The sequence below is a fragment of the Hevea brasiliensis genome, chromosome 6 (genome assembly GCF_030052815.1).
Source record: "Hevea brasiliensis isolate MT/VB/25A 57/8 chromosome 6, ASM3005281v1, whole genome shotgun sequence".
In the NCBI taxonomy this organism is placed as follows: domain Eukaryota; kingdom Viridiplantae; phylum Streptophyta; class Magnoliopsida; order Malpighiales; family Euphorbiaceae; genus Hevea; species Hevea brasiliensis.
The window spans coordinates 10,643,176-10,659,429 of NC_079498.1; the positions used below are offsets into that span (position 1 = coordinate 10,643,176).

At 34.5% G+C, this 16,254-nt stretch overlaps 1 protein-coding gene and 1 non-coding gene across 2 annotated transcripts; one reads left to right on the forward strand and one right to left on the reverse strand.

Annotated features, from left to right (window-relative positions):
• The first annotated feature begins 3,592 nt into the window (after positions 1-3,592).
• Positions 3,593-3,699, forward strand: LOC131181087 (small nucleolar RNA R71). Its single transcript, XR_009149714.1, has one exon. It is a non-coding gene; the product is annotated as a small nucleolar RNA R71 (small nucleolar RNA).
• An 8,889-nt stretch (positions 3,700-12,588) lies between these two features.
• On the reverse strand, positions 12,589-14,230 carry LOC110645296 (3-oxo-Delta(4,5)-steroid 5-beta-reductase). The gene has a single exon (XM_058148395.1). The coding sequence runs from the start codon at positions 14,083-14,085 to the stop codon at positions 12,934-12,936; it is 1,152 nt and encodes a 383-aa protein (XP_058004378.1). The 5' UTR covers positions 14,086-14,230; the 3' UTR covers positions 12,589-12,933.
• Positions 14,231-16,254: the final 2,024 nt, after the last annotated feature.

Here is a 16,254-nt window from a genome sequence, read left to right on the forward strand (position 1 = left end):
TTTTGCCTCATGCAAAAACTTTTTCTTTTGTTGCCATGTCATTCCTAGAGGTAAAACTCCACAAGATAGATAATTCACCAAGTCTACATACCAAGGTAGTTTAACAACAAGAGAGAAAAGTTGTTCATCTAAGAAAAACTCATCAATAGGGACTGCATCCATTTCTTCATCATCCAATTTCAACCTACTAAGATTATCTACAACTACATTTTCAGCTCCCTTCTTATCTCTAATTTCCAAATCAAACTCTTGTAGCATCAGAATCCACCTAATGAGCCTAGGTTTAGCCTCATTTTTACGGAGTAAATACCTAATAGCAGCATGATCTAAAAATACAACCACCTTTGAGTCAATAATGTAAGGTCTGAATTTTTCCAATGCAAAGACAATTGCTAAGAATTTCTTTTCAGTTGTTGCATAATTTGTTTGAGCCTCATCCAGTGTTCTACTAGCATAATAAATAGCATAAGCCCTTTTGTCTTTTCTTTGACTAAGAACAGCTCTAATTGCATAATTGCTAGCATCACACATAATTTCAAAAGGTAGACTCCAATCAGGTAGTTGCATGATTGGTGCAGTAATAAGAGCTTGATTCAACCTGCAAAAGGCATCCAAACACTCTTGGTCAAATACAAATGGTGTGTCATGACTTAACAAATTAGATAAAGGTTTAGCTATTTTAGAAAAATCCTTGATAAAATGTCTGTAGAACCCGGCATGCCCTAAAAAGCTTTGAATTCCTTTGACATTGGTAGGAGGAGCCATCTTTTCTATCACTTCAACCTTGGCTTTATCAATCTCTATTCCTCTGTTAGACACTAAATGTCCAAGCACTATCTCTTCCTGAACCATGAAATGACACTTTTCCTAGTTTAACACAAGGTCAGTGTTTGCACATCGCTGCAAAACTTTAGAAATGTTAGCCAAGCATATGTCAAATGAAGATCTATAAACAGAAAAGTCATCCATAAAAACCTCCATTATATCTTCAATGAAATCTGAAAAGATTGCCATCATGCACTTTTGAAAAGTGGCTGGTGCATTACACAACTCAAATGGCATCTTTCTATAGGCAAAGATTCCATATGGGCAAGTAAAAGTGGTTTTCTCTTGATCATTTGGATGGATAAGGATTTGGAAAAATCCCAAATACCCATCTAAATAACAAAAATAAGAATGCCTAGCCAGTCTTTCTAACATTGAAAATAACCTTTTCTAGTGGTAATATTTAATTTTTTGAATTCTATGCACATTCGCCAACTAGTCATTGTTCTGGTGGAAATTAATTCGTTATTTTCATTTTTGACCACTATCATTACACCTTTTTTAGGGACAATATGTACTGGACTCACCCAAGTACTGTCTGAGATAGGATATATGATCCCTGCATCAAGCAACTTCAAAATTTCCTTTTTAATAATTTCTTTCATATTTGGATTCAACCTCCTCTGATGTTTAATAGATGGCTTATAATTTTCTTCCAAAATAATTTTGTGCATGCAAAAGTGTGGACTTATTCCCTTAATGTCATCTATGGTGTATCCTAAAACTTTCCTAAATTGCCTTAACACTCTTAACAACTTATCAACCTCTAAAGTGCTCAAATTTGTATTTACAATTACTGGATATGTGTCATTGGGGCCAAGAAATTCATACCTAAGCTGAGAAGGAAGTTGCTTAAGTTCTACCTTAGGTGCATCTTCTTCCTTAAATGATGGTTGCTCAGATTCAACTTTTTTCTTCTGTGTGAGTTGAAAAACTGGAGCAAAAATGAATGGTGGACTACTGTCTAAATGTTGAGCATATGCAGCCACATGAGGGTTGTCATTGTCTATGCTTCCTCCATGAACCAAGCAATTTTCAAATGGATCTTCCGGATATCTCTTTCTGAAGTGTTCTTTAACAAGCTTATCAATGATATCAATTCTCAAACAAGTATCAGCTTCAGAATGATGCTTCTTCATGGTGTTATTAATATTGAAAACCAATTGATCTTCATCAACTCTAAGAGTCAATTTTTCTCCTTTAACATCAATTAATGCTCCTGTTGTAGTTAGAAAGGGCCTTCCCAAGATAATTGAGATATTAGAATCCTCTTTCATGTTTAAGATGACAAAGTCAATAGGTATATAGAACTTCCCAACCTTCAGAGACACATTCTCCAAAATTCCTTTAGGATACTTAATTGATTTGTCAACTAACTGAAGAGAAATGTAGGTTGGCTTAAGATCTCCCATATTGAGCTTCTCATAAACGGAGAAGGGCATAAAACTAACACTAGCCCTTAGATCACATAAAGCTTTTGTAGAACACGACTCCCCAAAATAACATGGAATTGAAAAACTTTCGGGGTCTTTGAGCTTAGGAGGAAGTTTCTTCTGGAGTATGGCACTACATTCTTATGTCAAAGCTACAGTTTCATGGTCTTCAAGTCTCCTCTTGTTTGAGAGAATTTCTTTTAAGAATTTTGCATAAGAGGACATTTGTGAAAGAGCATCAATGAAAGACATATTTATGTATAGCTTCTTCAAAACCTCTAAGAACTTTCCAAATTGCTTATCAAGCTTAGCTTTTTGAAATTTTTGTGGAAAGGGAATTGCGGTTTGGAAGGCTCTAGAGGTATATACTTCTCTTCCTTCTTTTCAATTTTCTCTTTACCTTTTTCTGCACTTTCTTTCTCACTTTCTTGTTTTTCACTCTCATCAATTTCTTTTTCATTTTCTCCCTTCTCATTGTTTACAACCTTTCCACTTCTTAAAGTAATAGCTTGACACTGCTCTTTTGGGTTTTTCGATTGACTTGGAAGTTTTTCAAAAGACTTGGTACCTGAGGAAGATGCTTGTTATGCAATCTGATTTTCTAACATTTTGTTATGTGTTTGCATCTGTTCTAGCCTTGCTTTCATCTCTCTCATCTCTTCATCATGCTTAGTCTGGTTAGCAAGAATCTGTTGTAACAAAGCTTATGTGGTAGAACCTTGCTCTTGTTGTTTTAATGGTGGATTCATGTTTATCTGCTGAAAATTAGGCAATGGTTGCCTATTTTGCTGATATAGAATTCCTTGTTGCAGTTGTGGTTAAAAATTCTTATTTGGACTTGGTTTTGTTGATTTCCCCATGAAAAGTTGGGATGATTCCTCCAAGCTGGATTATAAGTTTGAGAGTAAGAATTCCCCATTTGTTTGTTTCCATAATTACCAACATATGCAGCTTGCTCTCCATAGTCTACTCCACAGCTAGTAGTTCCTTCTGCATAAGCAACTTGTTGTGAACTTCCAAATGATGATGATGAACTAACCAACATACTTAAATCTTCCATCTTCTTAACCAAAACATTTGTAAATGCATCAAACTTTGCATTAATCATGTTGAATGGATCAAGGTCATATATTCCAGAAGCTTGCCTCTTTTGAGTTGGAACTGGTCCTCTTGGATTACTCCAAAAATGAGTATTCTTTGCAATTTTCTCCAACAGCTCATAAGCTTCATCTTCTTGCTTCATAATAAATTCTCCTCCTGTTTGAGCATCAATAATCCCTCTAATTGCAGGAGTAACATTGGTATAAAATTTTTGGTTTATCATCCATTTTGGAATGGCATGATGTGGACATTGTCTCTCTAATTCCTTCCATCTCATCCATGATTCATAGAGAGTTTCATCTTCTCTTGGTCTGAAAGCAGTCATTTGATTCCTCAATTCTTGAGCTTTTCCAGGTAGAAAATATTGTGCAAGAAATGCATCATTGAGTTGCACCCAATTTGTAATAGAGTTGTGAGGTAAAGAATTAAGCCAATCCAATGCTCTATCCTTCAAAGAGAATGGGAATAGCTTCAATCTTGCTGCATCATCAGATACTCCAGGTTGTTTTTGCATATCACAAATCATAGCAAACTTCTTTAGATGTATGTGTGAATTTTCTGAAGGATGTCCCCCAAATTGGAAATTTTGAATCATTTGAAGTACCCCAAAAACCATCTTGTAGCTATTTGCATCAATTTTTGGTCTTGCTATACTCTCTCTCAAGTCATCAAACTGAGGAAATGCATGATCCATCATACTTTCCCTAAGCACATTAGCATTTACAACCTCTTCACCTTGGGCTGCATTCTCATTGTTTCGATCATTTCCAGCATTACCACCACCAATTCTAACTTTTTCATCAACCATTTCTGCTTCAATTTCAGTTGCTCTCAAGGATTCTTTCTTTTCTCTGGTTTCTTTCTTGTTGGCTCTACAAAATTTCTCAATTTCAGGATTAAACAATAAGGATGTGTCACTTGTGCTTCTAGCTCTTCTCATAAAAGATTAAGAGTACCTAAAAAGAAAAAACAAACACAAAATGAAAAGAAAACAAAAATAAAAATTATAAACAACTAAAATAATCAAGAATTCAATCTTAAATAAACAACTCCCTAGCAACGGCGCCAAAAACTTGATGTGGCCCAACCGCAAGTACACGGGTTGTACAAGTAATATATAAAATATATCGTTCCCAGGAGGATTTATGTTAATGATCAAATTTTTGATATAAAAATTGACTAATTTGAACTATTTTTGAAATTAAAGCAATAAATTGATAGATATTGAAGTGTGAAACCTATATATGCAAAATTAATAATCTAATCAACAATGTAATGATTTAACTAAATTTGCAGCAAATTAAAATAAGCAAATTGAAATATGATAAGATTTAAAATGGCAAGCAATTAAATTCGATTAGAAATTAACAATGATAAAAAGGGCGATCCCGGAGTTTGGGAGTTCATATACAAGCTATTTTGGGATTTTTAAATTGGTTATCCAATCTTATAGAATTTACGGGTTTTAAGGAGATTAATCCTTAAATCCTTTGAATACTCTTTCGAGTGAGACAAAGAGTGCCTTAATCAATCTAATCCTACTTTCGTGTAGTTTAAATTAATCAAGACCTATTAAGATCCTTAATTAATCTGTAAATCCTCTTAATCCTTAGTCTATTTCTAGATCTAAGTTAATTAAGTCCAATTTCTTGATTATCTATCACAAGATTTTCTCCTTTCGATGCTTCAACCATGAATTAAGAACAATACTTAATGGGATCTTACACTAAGCATGTCATTGAGCACACAAGAAATGAATAAAACTTCATTAAAACCATAAAATATGGATTACCCAATCAAAATCTATTAAATATCTCAAATATTACATCTCAATTCCAGAATCTAATGAAAACTGCTCACTATCCATAATATTTACAAGAAATTCTAAGTAAATATGGAAATAAATCTCAAATCTAAGCTAAGAATTAAGAAACCTAATATAAGAAAGGTAGGAAATAGAGAAGAAATGAAGAAAACTCCAAATCTGGTTCAGAAATGGAGGTGACATTTTTGCTTTATTTTTCTTACTCTTTCTCTGCTGCTGCTCATTTCTTCCCTCCTTTTTCCCCTCTTTCTGAAATGAGATAAGGACATGTTTATATCTTTTTGACAAGTAGCCCTAAAATGGTGTATTTAAAGTGAAGTTCACATGAGAAAAATTTTCTGCCAACTTATTATGAAGAGATGCATAGGTTGTGCAAGTTTCTTTTGTAGATTCCATGCAAAATTTGTGGTTCCAGGTGTTTCCCGTGATGTTGCATAAGCTATGCAAGTTGGTTGTGCAGTTTCTTCAAGCTTTGGAGACTTCTATAAAACTGCATAAGTGGACTGCATAAGTTATGCAGACCCTTATGCAGTTTTCGGCAGGTTTTGGGCTCTTTGCGTGAAGCTGCAAAAGCGTAGTGTGAGACTGCATAATTTATGCATTTTTCCGTGAAGCTGCATAAGCAAGACGTGAACTTGCATAAGTCATGCAGAGTAGTTATGCAGATTTCGGCAGGTTTAGGAGTTTGCTTCTTCTTCTTGTGCATAACCGCATAACTTATATAGCAGGCTATGCACATTTCAGCCACCTTGCATTTTTCAACTTTCAAGCTTTGTTTTAGATATCTTTGACTGTAGGAATCACTTCTCATTGGTATATTTTCTTTTTAGTCCCTCAAAAATACCATTTTTCCTACGAAACAAAGTAGAATTACAAATTAACCCAAAAATTGACAATTATAAAAAACCATCTAAATAACTAATAAAATTGACTAAAAATGACTAACAAGTGAATAAAATGGCCATGAAATTTAATCTAATTGACTATGCAAAATGCATGTATCAAGACTTGACAGGGTATAAACCATTTAATACTCCAATGGAGCAAAACTTAAAGCTAGATAATGAACAAAGTGAATTTCTTGCAATTGTTTCCAGTTATCAGAGGTTGGTTGGAAGGCTTACTTATCTTATAATCACTAGGCTTGACATCAACTTTGTTGTGCAAGCTCTTCGCCAATTTATGCATTCGCCTAGAAAAATTCATCTTAAAGCTGCCTATAGAGTGCTTAAGAATCTAAAAGCGTTGCCATGTCAAGGAATTTTATTCTCATCAAAAAGCTCGTTAAAGTTGCAAGGTTTTTATTATTCAAATTAGGCTTTATGCCCAACATCTAGGAGGTGAGTTATAGGCTATTGTGTTTTACTTAGAAGTTGGTGTCCCCGAAAGCACAGAAACAACATACGATTTCAAGGTCCTCTATAGAGGCAGAGCATAGGGCCATGACTGACTTGACTTACGAATTATTGTGGATGAAAAGATTGTTAGCAGAACTTAGGAAAAAGATTGATGAGGTTATAACTTTGAATTGTGACAATCAGGCAACTATTTACGAAGCAAAAAATCTGGCATTTCACGAACATACCAAACATATAGAAATCAATTTTCATTGAGTTCATGATCAAGCGGAAGCAAAGATTGTGTCACCAGCTTATGTGCCCTCTGAAGAACAATTAGCTGATGTATTAACAAAGCCACTTGGAAAACAGTAGCATCATTTTTTATTGAGCAAATATTTTTCAATCCCTCAGGGGGCGTGTTAAGAAAACCTGCTTTAATTAATTTAAGTTTAAATTTTAAATTAGATATCAAGATGATTTGTTACATATTGTTGCCTAGATACTAATAGAGATAAGTATAGCTAGCTGTCAAAGCTTGTATATAAAGACACAAATAGCTAACTTATATATGTGAATCAAAGATTTCTTTCCTCTTCAATCATTTTACTTACTAGAGACGTTGGTCTAGTGGTAAAACTAGCTAAGATTGAGCCTTGAAACCAAAGGTTCCATGTTCAAATTCCATAATGTTGGTTTGTTAGGATGCATAGATGTTGATTACTTTACTCTGTAAATGCACTTTAGCTTAGATTAGTTCACATTGTAATTATTATAATTATGATGTATCTTATATTTCATCTCAACTCAACTCAACTCAACTAAGTCTTTATCCTAAAAATTTGGAGTTAGCTATATGGATTCGCTTTCTCCACTCTAAACGATTTTGGGTTAAATCTTCAGAAATTTGTAATGCTTCTAGGTCATATTGTGCTACTCTCCTCCAAGTCAATTTAGGTCTACCCCTTTTTTTCTTTCTATCCTCTAACCTAATGTGTTCTACTTGTCTAGCTGGAGCCTCTGTATGTCTATGCTTCACATGACCAAACCACCTCAATCTCCCTTCTCTCAACTTATCCTCAATTGGTACCACTCCTACCTTTTCTCTAATACTCTCATTACGAACTTTATCTAGTCTAGTATGGCCACTCATCCACCTTAACATTCCCAACTCTGCAACTCTTATCTTAGACGCATACAACTCCTTCAATGCCCAACACTCACTACCATATAACATAGCCGGTCGTATGGCTGTACGGTAAAATTTTTCTTTCAACTTACTAGTAATCTTACGATAACATAAAACTCCCGTAGTACGTCTCCACTTCCACCATCCTGCTTTAATCCTATGACTAACATCCTCCTTACATCCCCCATCTACTTGAAGGACTGAGCCGAGATATTTAAAGTGATTACTTTGGGACAGTACCACTCCATCCAAACTAACTCCTTCCCTATCACCAGTTTGGCCTTCACTGAACTTGCAATGCATGTATTCTGTCTTCGTTCTATTTAACTTAAAGCCCTTTGACACTAGAGTACTTCTCCAAAGCTCTAGCTTTCTATTAACTCTTCTCGCGTCTCATCTATCAGAACAATATCATCCGCAAACATCATGCACCAAGGAATACTCTCTTATATATGTTTCGTCAATTCATCTAAAACTAATGTAAAAAGGTAAGGGCTTAAAGCTGATCCTTGGTGTAATCCAATTGAGATCGGAAAATCTCTTGTGTCCCCTCCCACTGTGCGCACAATAGTAGTTGCTCCTTCATACATATCTTTTAACACTTGTATGTACCTAATAGATACCCTCTTTTGTTCTAACACACTCCATAGCACATCTCTTGGAACACTATCATAAGCCTTCTCCAAATCAATAAAAACCATGTGTAGATCTTTCTTCACATCTCTATATTTCTCCATCAAACTTCTAACGAGAAAGATCACTTCCATAGTTAAACGACCGGGCATGAAGCCAAATTGATTGAGAGAGATAGAAGTATCATGACGTAGTCGATTCTCCACAACTCTCTCTCACAACTTCATAGTATGGCTCATGAGTTTAATTTCCCTATAGTTCGAGCAACTCTGTATGTCTCCCTTATTTTTAAAAATAAGTACTAAAATACTCATCCTCCATTCATTAGGCATTTTCTTTGAGTTTAGAATCTTATTAAATAATTTAGTTAACCATGTCACTCCCATATCTCCCAAACACTTTCACACTTCAATTGGTATTCCATCGGATCCACAGGCTTTACCCACTTTCGTTCTCTTAAGTGCTTCCTTTACTTCTAATGATCTAATCCTTCTAATATAATTCACATTCTTTTCTATCGTTCTATAGTCTATATTCACGCTATTACCATTTTGACTATTATTAAAGAGATCATTAAAATAATTTCTCCATCTTTCTTTAATGTCCTTGATGTGTCCCAACCGCAAGTGCACGGGTCGTTCAAGTAGTATAGAAAAAGATATCGTTCCCACGGAGAGTTGTGTTTTCAATTGAATTTTTTATGTAAAATAAAATATGTTAAAATTGTATTTTAATCAAATTAATGAAAGAAATTTAGGAATTTGAAGCATAAGGTATGAAAATGCAAAACTAAATTCAAACAATGACTAATTTAATAATTCGCAAAATAGAGAAATTGATAATATTAATAATGAAAATTAATAAAATGAGATTAAACTAAACACTCAAAAGTAAAATTCCAAGCAATAATTGATAAAAGACAATTCTGGAGTAAAGGGTTCATATTTAAGTCATTTTGGGATTTTCCCTAGCTAGCCCAATCCATGAAATTTATGGGTTTAAAGGAGATTAATTCTAAAATCCTTTGAAAACTCTTTCGAGTGAGACAAAGAGTGCCTTAATTAACTTAATCCTACTTTCGTGGAGTTAAAATTAACCAAGACCCATTAGGTTCTTTAATCAATCTATTAAAACCCTCTTAACCCTTAGTCTATTTCTAGATCTAAGTTAATTAAGTCCAATTTCTTGATTAACTATCACTTGGTTTTCTCCTTTCGGTGCTTCAACCAAGGATTAAGAACATAACTTAATGGGGCCCTTCATTAAGCATGTGAATAAGCGCACAAGAAATGGATTAAACCTCATCAATTCATTAGATTGGGACTAACCCAATTCAAATCCACAAAAATAACTAAAATATTATATCCCTTGCTCCAGAATCAAAGAAAACTACTCATAATCCATGTTTAATACAAGAAATTCTAAGTAAAAGAGGAAATAGATCATGAAAATAAACTAAAACTAAAGAAACCCAATACAAGAAAGGTAAGATATATGCAAGAAAGGAAAGAAATCTCCAAATCTGGTTGGAAATGGTGTGGGAGACGTTTTTGACTCTTCAGCTGCTGCCCTCTTCCTTTTCCTTTTCTTCCTCCCTTTCCTCCTCTTTTCTAAAATGGGATATGAGGCTATTTATAACTTTTTCTGACATGGAGCCCTAAAATGGTGTGTTTGAGGTGAGATTTTCTAAGAGAATCTTCTGCCAGCTCATTAATGAAGTCTTTGTGGGACTGCATAAGTCATGCAGTCCCTTATGCAGTTTTCGGCTGGTTTCTGGCTCTCTTATGCGAAACTGCATGACAAAGTGCATAAGTTATGCACAATTCTGTGAGATTGCATAAGGGAGGCGTGAATCTGCATAAGCTATGCACTCTCCTTATGCACAATTCGGCAGGTATTAGAACAGTGTTTCTTCTCCTTATACAGATCTGCATAACTTATGCGGCAAGTTATGCGCAATTTGGCCAATACATATTTCAACTTTGAAACTTGTTTTTGACATCTTTGGCTGTAGAAATCACTCCTCAATGGCAAAATTTCTTTTTAGTCCTTTAAAAACACCATTTTTCCTACAAAACAAAGTAAATATGAAAACTAACTAAATAACTAATGAAATTAGCTAAAAGTGACTAATAATCAAATAAAATGGCTATGAAATTAAACCTAAATGATTATCCAAAATGTATGCATTAGTCCTCATCTTTCACCAACACTTTTCCTTCTTTATCCTTAATGCACCTAACTTGATTGAGATCTTGACATTTCCTTTCTCTCCTCCTTGCTAATCTATAAATATCTTTCTCCCCTTCTTTAGTTCCAAGTTTCTCATATAACTTTTCAAAGGCCTGTGCTCTTACTTGACTAACTGCCTTTTTTGCCTCTTTCTTTGCTATCTTGTACTGTTTATGTGCCTCATTATTATCACATTTAAGTAATTTCTTATACCATTCCCTTTTTCTCTTCACTGCCTTTTGTACTTTCTCATTCCACCACCATCTCTCTTTTGAGGGTGGTCCATGTCCTTTAGACTCTCTAAGTACTTTTCTAGCTACTTCTCTAATCTTTAATGCCATCTTTATCCACATATCATTGGCCTCCATATTCAGCTTCCATGCTTCGGATTCGAGAAGCTCATTTTTTAACTTCACTTGCTTTACTCATTTTAACTCCCACCACTTTGTTCGAGCTACACTATTTCTTCTGACCTTACTTGAATTGTTCCTAAACTTGACATCCAAGACCACTAACCGATATTGACTTGTTAAAGCCTCTCCTGGAATGATCTTGCAATCTTTGCATAGAGCTCTATTTGTCTTCCTAGTTAAGAGGAAGTCGATTTAGCTTCTATGTTGCCCACTTTTGAAAGTCACTAAATGTGACTCTCTTTCTATAAAGTAAGTATTTGCTAGTATTATGTCGTATGCCATAGCAAAATCCAGGATGCTTTTTCCCTTCTCATTTTGACTGCCAAAACCAAAACCTCCATGAACATTCTCATTGCCTTGCCTATCACTTCCTACATGTCCATTCAAATCTCCACCAATGAAAATATTCTCTTCATTCGATATACTTTGCATTAAATCATCCATATCTTCCCAAAACCTTTGTTTACTCTCACTATCTAGTCCTATTTGTGGGGCATAAGCACTAACTACATTTATTATTTTTCCTTCTAGTACTAGCTTTACTAGTATAATTCTATCTCCTACTCTTTTCACAGCTATTACAGCGTCTTTCAATGTCCTGTCTATGATTATGCCCACTCCGTTCTTATTTCTCTCCTTTCCGGTAAACTACAGTTTGTACCCTGAATTACCCACTTCCTTGCTTTTCTCTCCTACCCATTTAGTCTCCTGAATGCAAGCAATATTCATCCTTATCCTTTCCAAGTTATCTACAAGCTCCATTAATTTTCTTGTAAGTGATCCAACATTCCAAGTACCAACCCTGATCCTCCTCCTATCCTGTTCATTCCTAGTTGGTCTCCTTTTATGATATCTTCTATTGTTTTCTATGTCTATCTTGTGTTTTGTTCCACTATCTATTCTACTATCAATCCTATGGACTAACTTCTTTACCCACACCCATCCATGATGTGAGAACCCTTGCTCACTTAACACCACACCCGAGCGCCGGCATAGCGCGTCGCTTTCGGTGAACGCCCTACACCCTTGCATATTTCTCACTACACCCGAGCTCCGATGTAGCGTGTCGTTAATAGAGGACACCCCAACATTTATATCATTTGAATTCATATCATAAGGTGTGACGAAATTTTTACGCTGATTGTCACCTACCACAACCCTCGTCCTTTATCTAGACTTGGGACCGACTAAATGCAAACTACTTAAGCGGAATTTATCTTATACTTCATCTCATAAAAAGAAAAAAAGGAAAAGTCATGGGATGTTCTTTTTATTTATTAGGTTTTTATTAGAATTTAAACTAGCCATAAAAACGGTTTCAATATCTATTATTGAACCAAAGGTTAATGTCACACACTAGATTAAAAGATACTCTGCATATTATATTTTCTCGTTAAATTATATATTTTTGGGTCTATTGACTTGGCTTAGATTCAACATGCCTTATAATTTTTTTCTATTTTCTTATCATTAACAAAATTGGCTCATAAAAAAAAGAGTGAAATCATTATGTATAAATAGATACATTAATTACGCCTTTGAATGGCCTATACTCTATTGCTTGCAAAAATATAAAAGCTTAGATGCACAATACAATATATTGGAGCAATAACTTTTCATATAAATCACATACTCAAATTTATGTACTAAACAAACTTTAATATTATATTCTACTTTCATAGCGATCAATGGCTCATAAGAAACTCACAACCAAAGCCCAAAGTGGTACTAAATTTGGAGGCATTGTAACACTCCGAGAGACAAAGTATAATTAAGCAGCATCCAGAGAAAACGATAACACAAATCAATTGAAACTGCATCTTTGATCCAACTCGGTCCAAAGCAGAGACAAAAGATCGAACACCCAAAAAAAAAAAAAGAAGCCAGCTATGATCCAACGAAACTGGAATTTTCTGCAGAATTAAACATGAAAACAATAAAATGTTTAAGGAATAATTTTCATGTCTCTCAATCTTCCCACCCACATCCGAATGCTCTTGAATGTATCAGCAAACCCAGAAAAACCAAATTCACGACTCTTATTCATGCTACAAACATGTTGAAGCTTCAAATGCAACACCATATTGGTGGCATCAAAACAAGCAATATCCTCCATATTAGTCTTAAAAAGCCCATACTTTTTAACAATCTCATCCCACACTTTTCCCTTGTCCTTCATCATCTCAGCCCAATCAAAACTTTCATTCTCATCAAAATCCACAAATTCAACATCAAATACCTCACACAGAACCTTCCATAAGCTTTTCCAAGTGAAAACATCGCCATTGCTGCAATTAAAAGCTTGGTTCTTAGCCGTATCTGTCACTGCTGCCCATATATGTTGCTCTGCTAGTACTCTTGCATCTGTCATATCACAGAAATGCTCCCATGTGTATTTGCTTCCGGGATACTTAAAAGGTAGCCCTTTGTGCCTACAAATGGTCGCATATACAGATAAAGTGAGCAGACAGTTATAAAAACTTCTTGAAGATGCACCTATTATTATAGAGGATCTATGCACAGAATAAGAAATGGAAGGTGAGTAAGATGCCACTAGATCTTCTAAAGCATAGTAGAAGTTGGGGTAAGGTAGCCTAGGCAAGTGCTCCTCGAATGGTGGCTCGTGATGGACAAGCTGGTCTGCAAGTTGAGGATCAAATATCGGACCCATGTAATGCTTTGTCCCTGTTTGCAAGGATACATGCCTAAGCCTGGAAGGAGAGGCAGATTTGAGCACATCAAGTACGTTGGCTAGCATGGTAGAATTCACAGTTATATTAGCTTCTTCAGCTTCACGAATTTGGAGGGCAACCCAGAAGACATGAGTGACTTGATTAGATATAGGAGTGAGTTTCTGGACTGTATCGGTTTGGTCTAGGACATCCAATGATATGAAATGGTCGAGCAAAGAAGGAGGGAACCAGGTTGGCAAGGGTCGCCTAGCTACTCCATACACTTTCCATGGGAATTTTCCTTCAGGCGATAATGAGAATTCTGTTGGTTTCTTCAGAGCTTCTGCCAAGCTCAAGCCTACCATGCCCGTGACACCCACAATCAAGGCAACTGGTAGTGACGTATCCGAATTTCCTTTCTCCATTAAAGAGGGAAATGAGTGATAATAGCTTTATCTTGCGTTGACGAGAAAGAAAATAGTGGGATTGTGAGATAGTTGACTACTATTAAGGAAAGATAAGGATAACATATTTTATTCTGTTAGTGTTATCCTTATCTTTCCTTAATAAATAATACTGATAACATATTTTATTCTGTTAGTGTTATCCTTATCTTTCCTTAATAAATAATACTTGCTTAGTGGGCCGCGTTGGAAGAAATCTCAATTCGATATAAATATTTAGGAAGTGAAAAACAAAAACACCGTAAACCACTTTTTATCGAGAAAAGAGACAAAGGCCCCGTTTTGCGGTTGAGGCTGGCTATTATAAAGTATTCTATTTTTCGTAATCAAGCCCCAATGGATCTGGAAAACTCTCCATCGCCTCTCTCAACTCCCTCAACCTCAAGCTTTATTTTGAATCAAACTGTCACGGCCGTCTCCTCTAAAAAAGACATAAAACAAAAAAATTATACACAACTAACAATTTCCCTTTGAAAAATTCTCAAACTAAACATAGAGACCTTCAATAGGATCTATATTCATCAAACAATTAATTGAACTAAAATAAATCAACATATATTAGGGACACTTAACAATTTTTATTTTTTTGTATTAACTAGTGAAAGATCAAAATTATTCACCAAGCATATTGCTAGTCACATATTGTACATATAACAGAAAAAAAAAATTATGGACTATAATACAGAAATTATTGACACTTATTTTGGACAGCATCCGAAGGCTGCCTACATACCTCTTGTGGAGGATCAGGTCCACGTAACTCTTATATGATTAAAATAGAACCATAACTAATAAAAAAAATTGACAGCACTTCAATATCAATTCGAAACTATCTTTCCTTCAAAATAATTTAAGAAAACATGACTCTCTAAATATCATAAATATCAAAAATTACATATGTAATAATATCCAGTTCAAACTTGCACTATTATAATTTCTCTCCTTTCAATCATAATTTCAAATTTCATAAATGTGGATGTGAACAGAAATAAAGTTAAAAACTTCATTAAACCATTTCCATTTCAACTCAAAAATTATTTAGAGTCCAAACTAAATCATCCATATAATCAAATATAACCATATCACAATCATTTATAATTTCAATTCCACTTGTAGCATTATAATAAACCAATAACTTTAATCAATAAATGGCAGCACCAGCAAGTTTATAAAAATGTACTTATATTTAACCCCCACACTGAAAAAAAAAATACAAGTATAAAGATTGGATGGACTCCAAAACTCCCAATCAAGCATAAAGAGCTACTTTGGCAGGAGCAGAAACTGAACACTAATAGAATATCATTGAAAGAAACCTGTCATGCTAATAATCTCTGCTGTGAATATAATGTATACAGCCCAATGTAATGGAACTATACACCTCTAAATACATAATGAAAAATACCATTTGGTCATGATTTATAGAATGACAATTATGATGTGTTTTGTTCTCATTCATTTTGTTGCTTTCAATTAAAAACAGATCATTCTTAAAATTTCAATTTATGTGACACTTATTAGGATCCTTTTAATATAATACTTAACAATATAGCACAAACAACAAGAGAATATCTGATGAAATAATGGCTCTCTACACTTATTTATTCATTCAATTTGTTTCTTGCTACTTCAATATAAACATCAGTAACTTCTCTACAGGACAATAGAGCATTAGTTTTAAATTAGCCCTTTCAAAAGATCATGAAAAAGCTTTGCAACAGATAGAATTCAATCTAGTCTAGAATATACTCTATGGTCATTTAACCAAGGTTAAACAAAGAAGTTCTCACTTTAATGGCATTTGCTTTTACAATTTAAGGTCCCATGCAAGTCTTAAAATTTGTCATCTTGATAATAATATTTTTTTATCCCTAAAGCAAGTTTACATATTTTGGTGTTAAGAGTAGCATATTCAATTGGCAATAACATATTAGGATATATTCATTAACCGTAATTAACCAAACCCAACACAGTATCATCCAAGGAATAAGAAATAAATAGCATGGCCAACATCGATTTAGAATCTAAGATGATTAAAACAAATGAAATCAAATAAATTAGAAATTTATAAATGGCTTGTGAGTAGTTACCCAGCACTGCTATGCGTGTCCTCCACTCATCAATATCAAA

Excerpts from the sequence above, each read along its gene's own strand:
- LOC110645296 (XM_058148395.1), bottom strand. The coding sequence starts at position 14,085 with ATGGAGAAAGGAAATTCGGATACGTCACTACCAGTTGCCTTGATTGTG.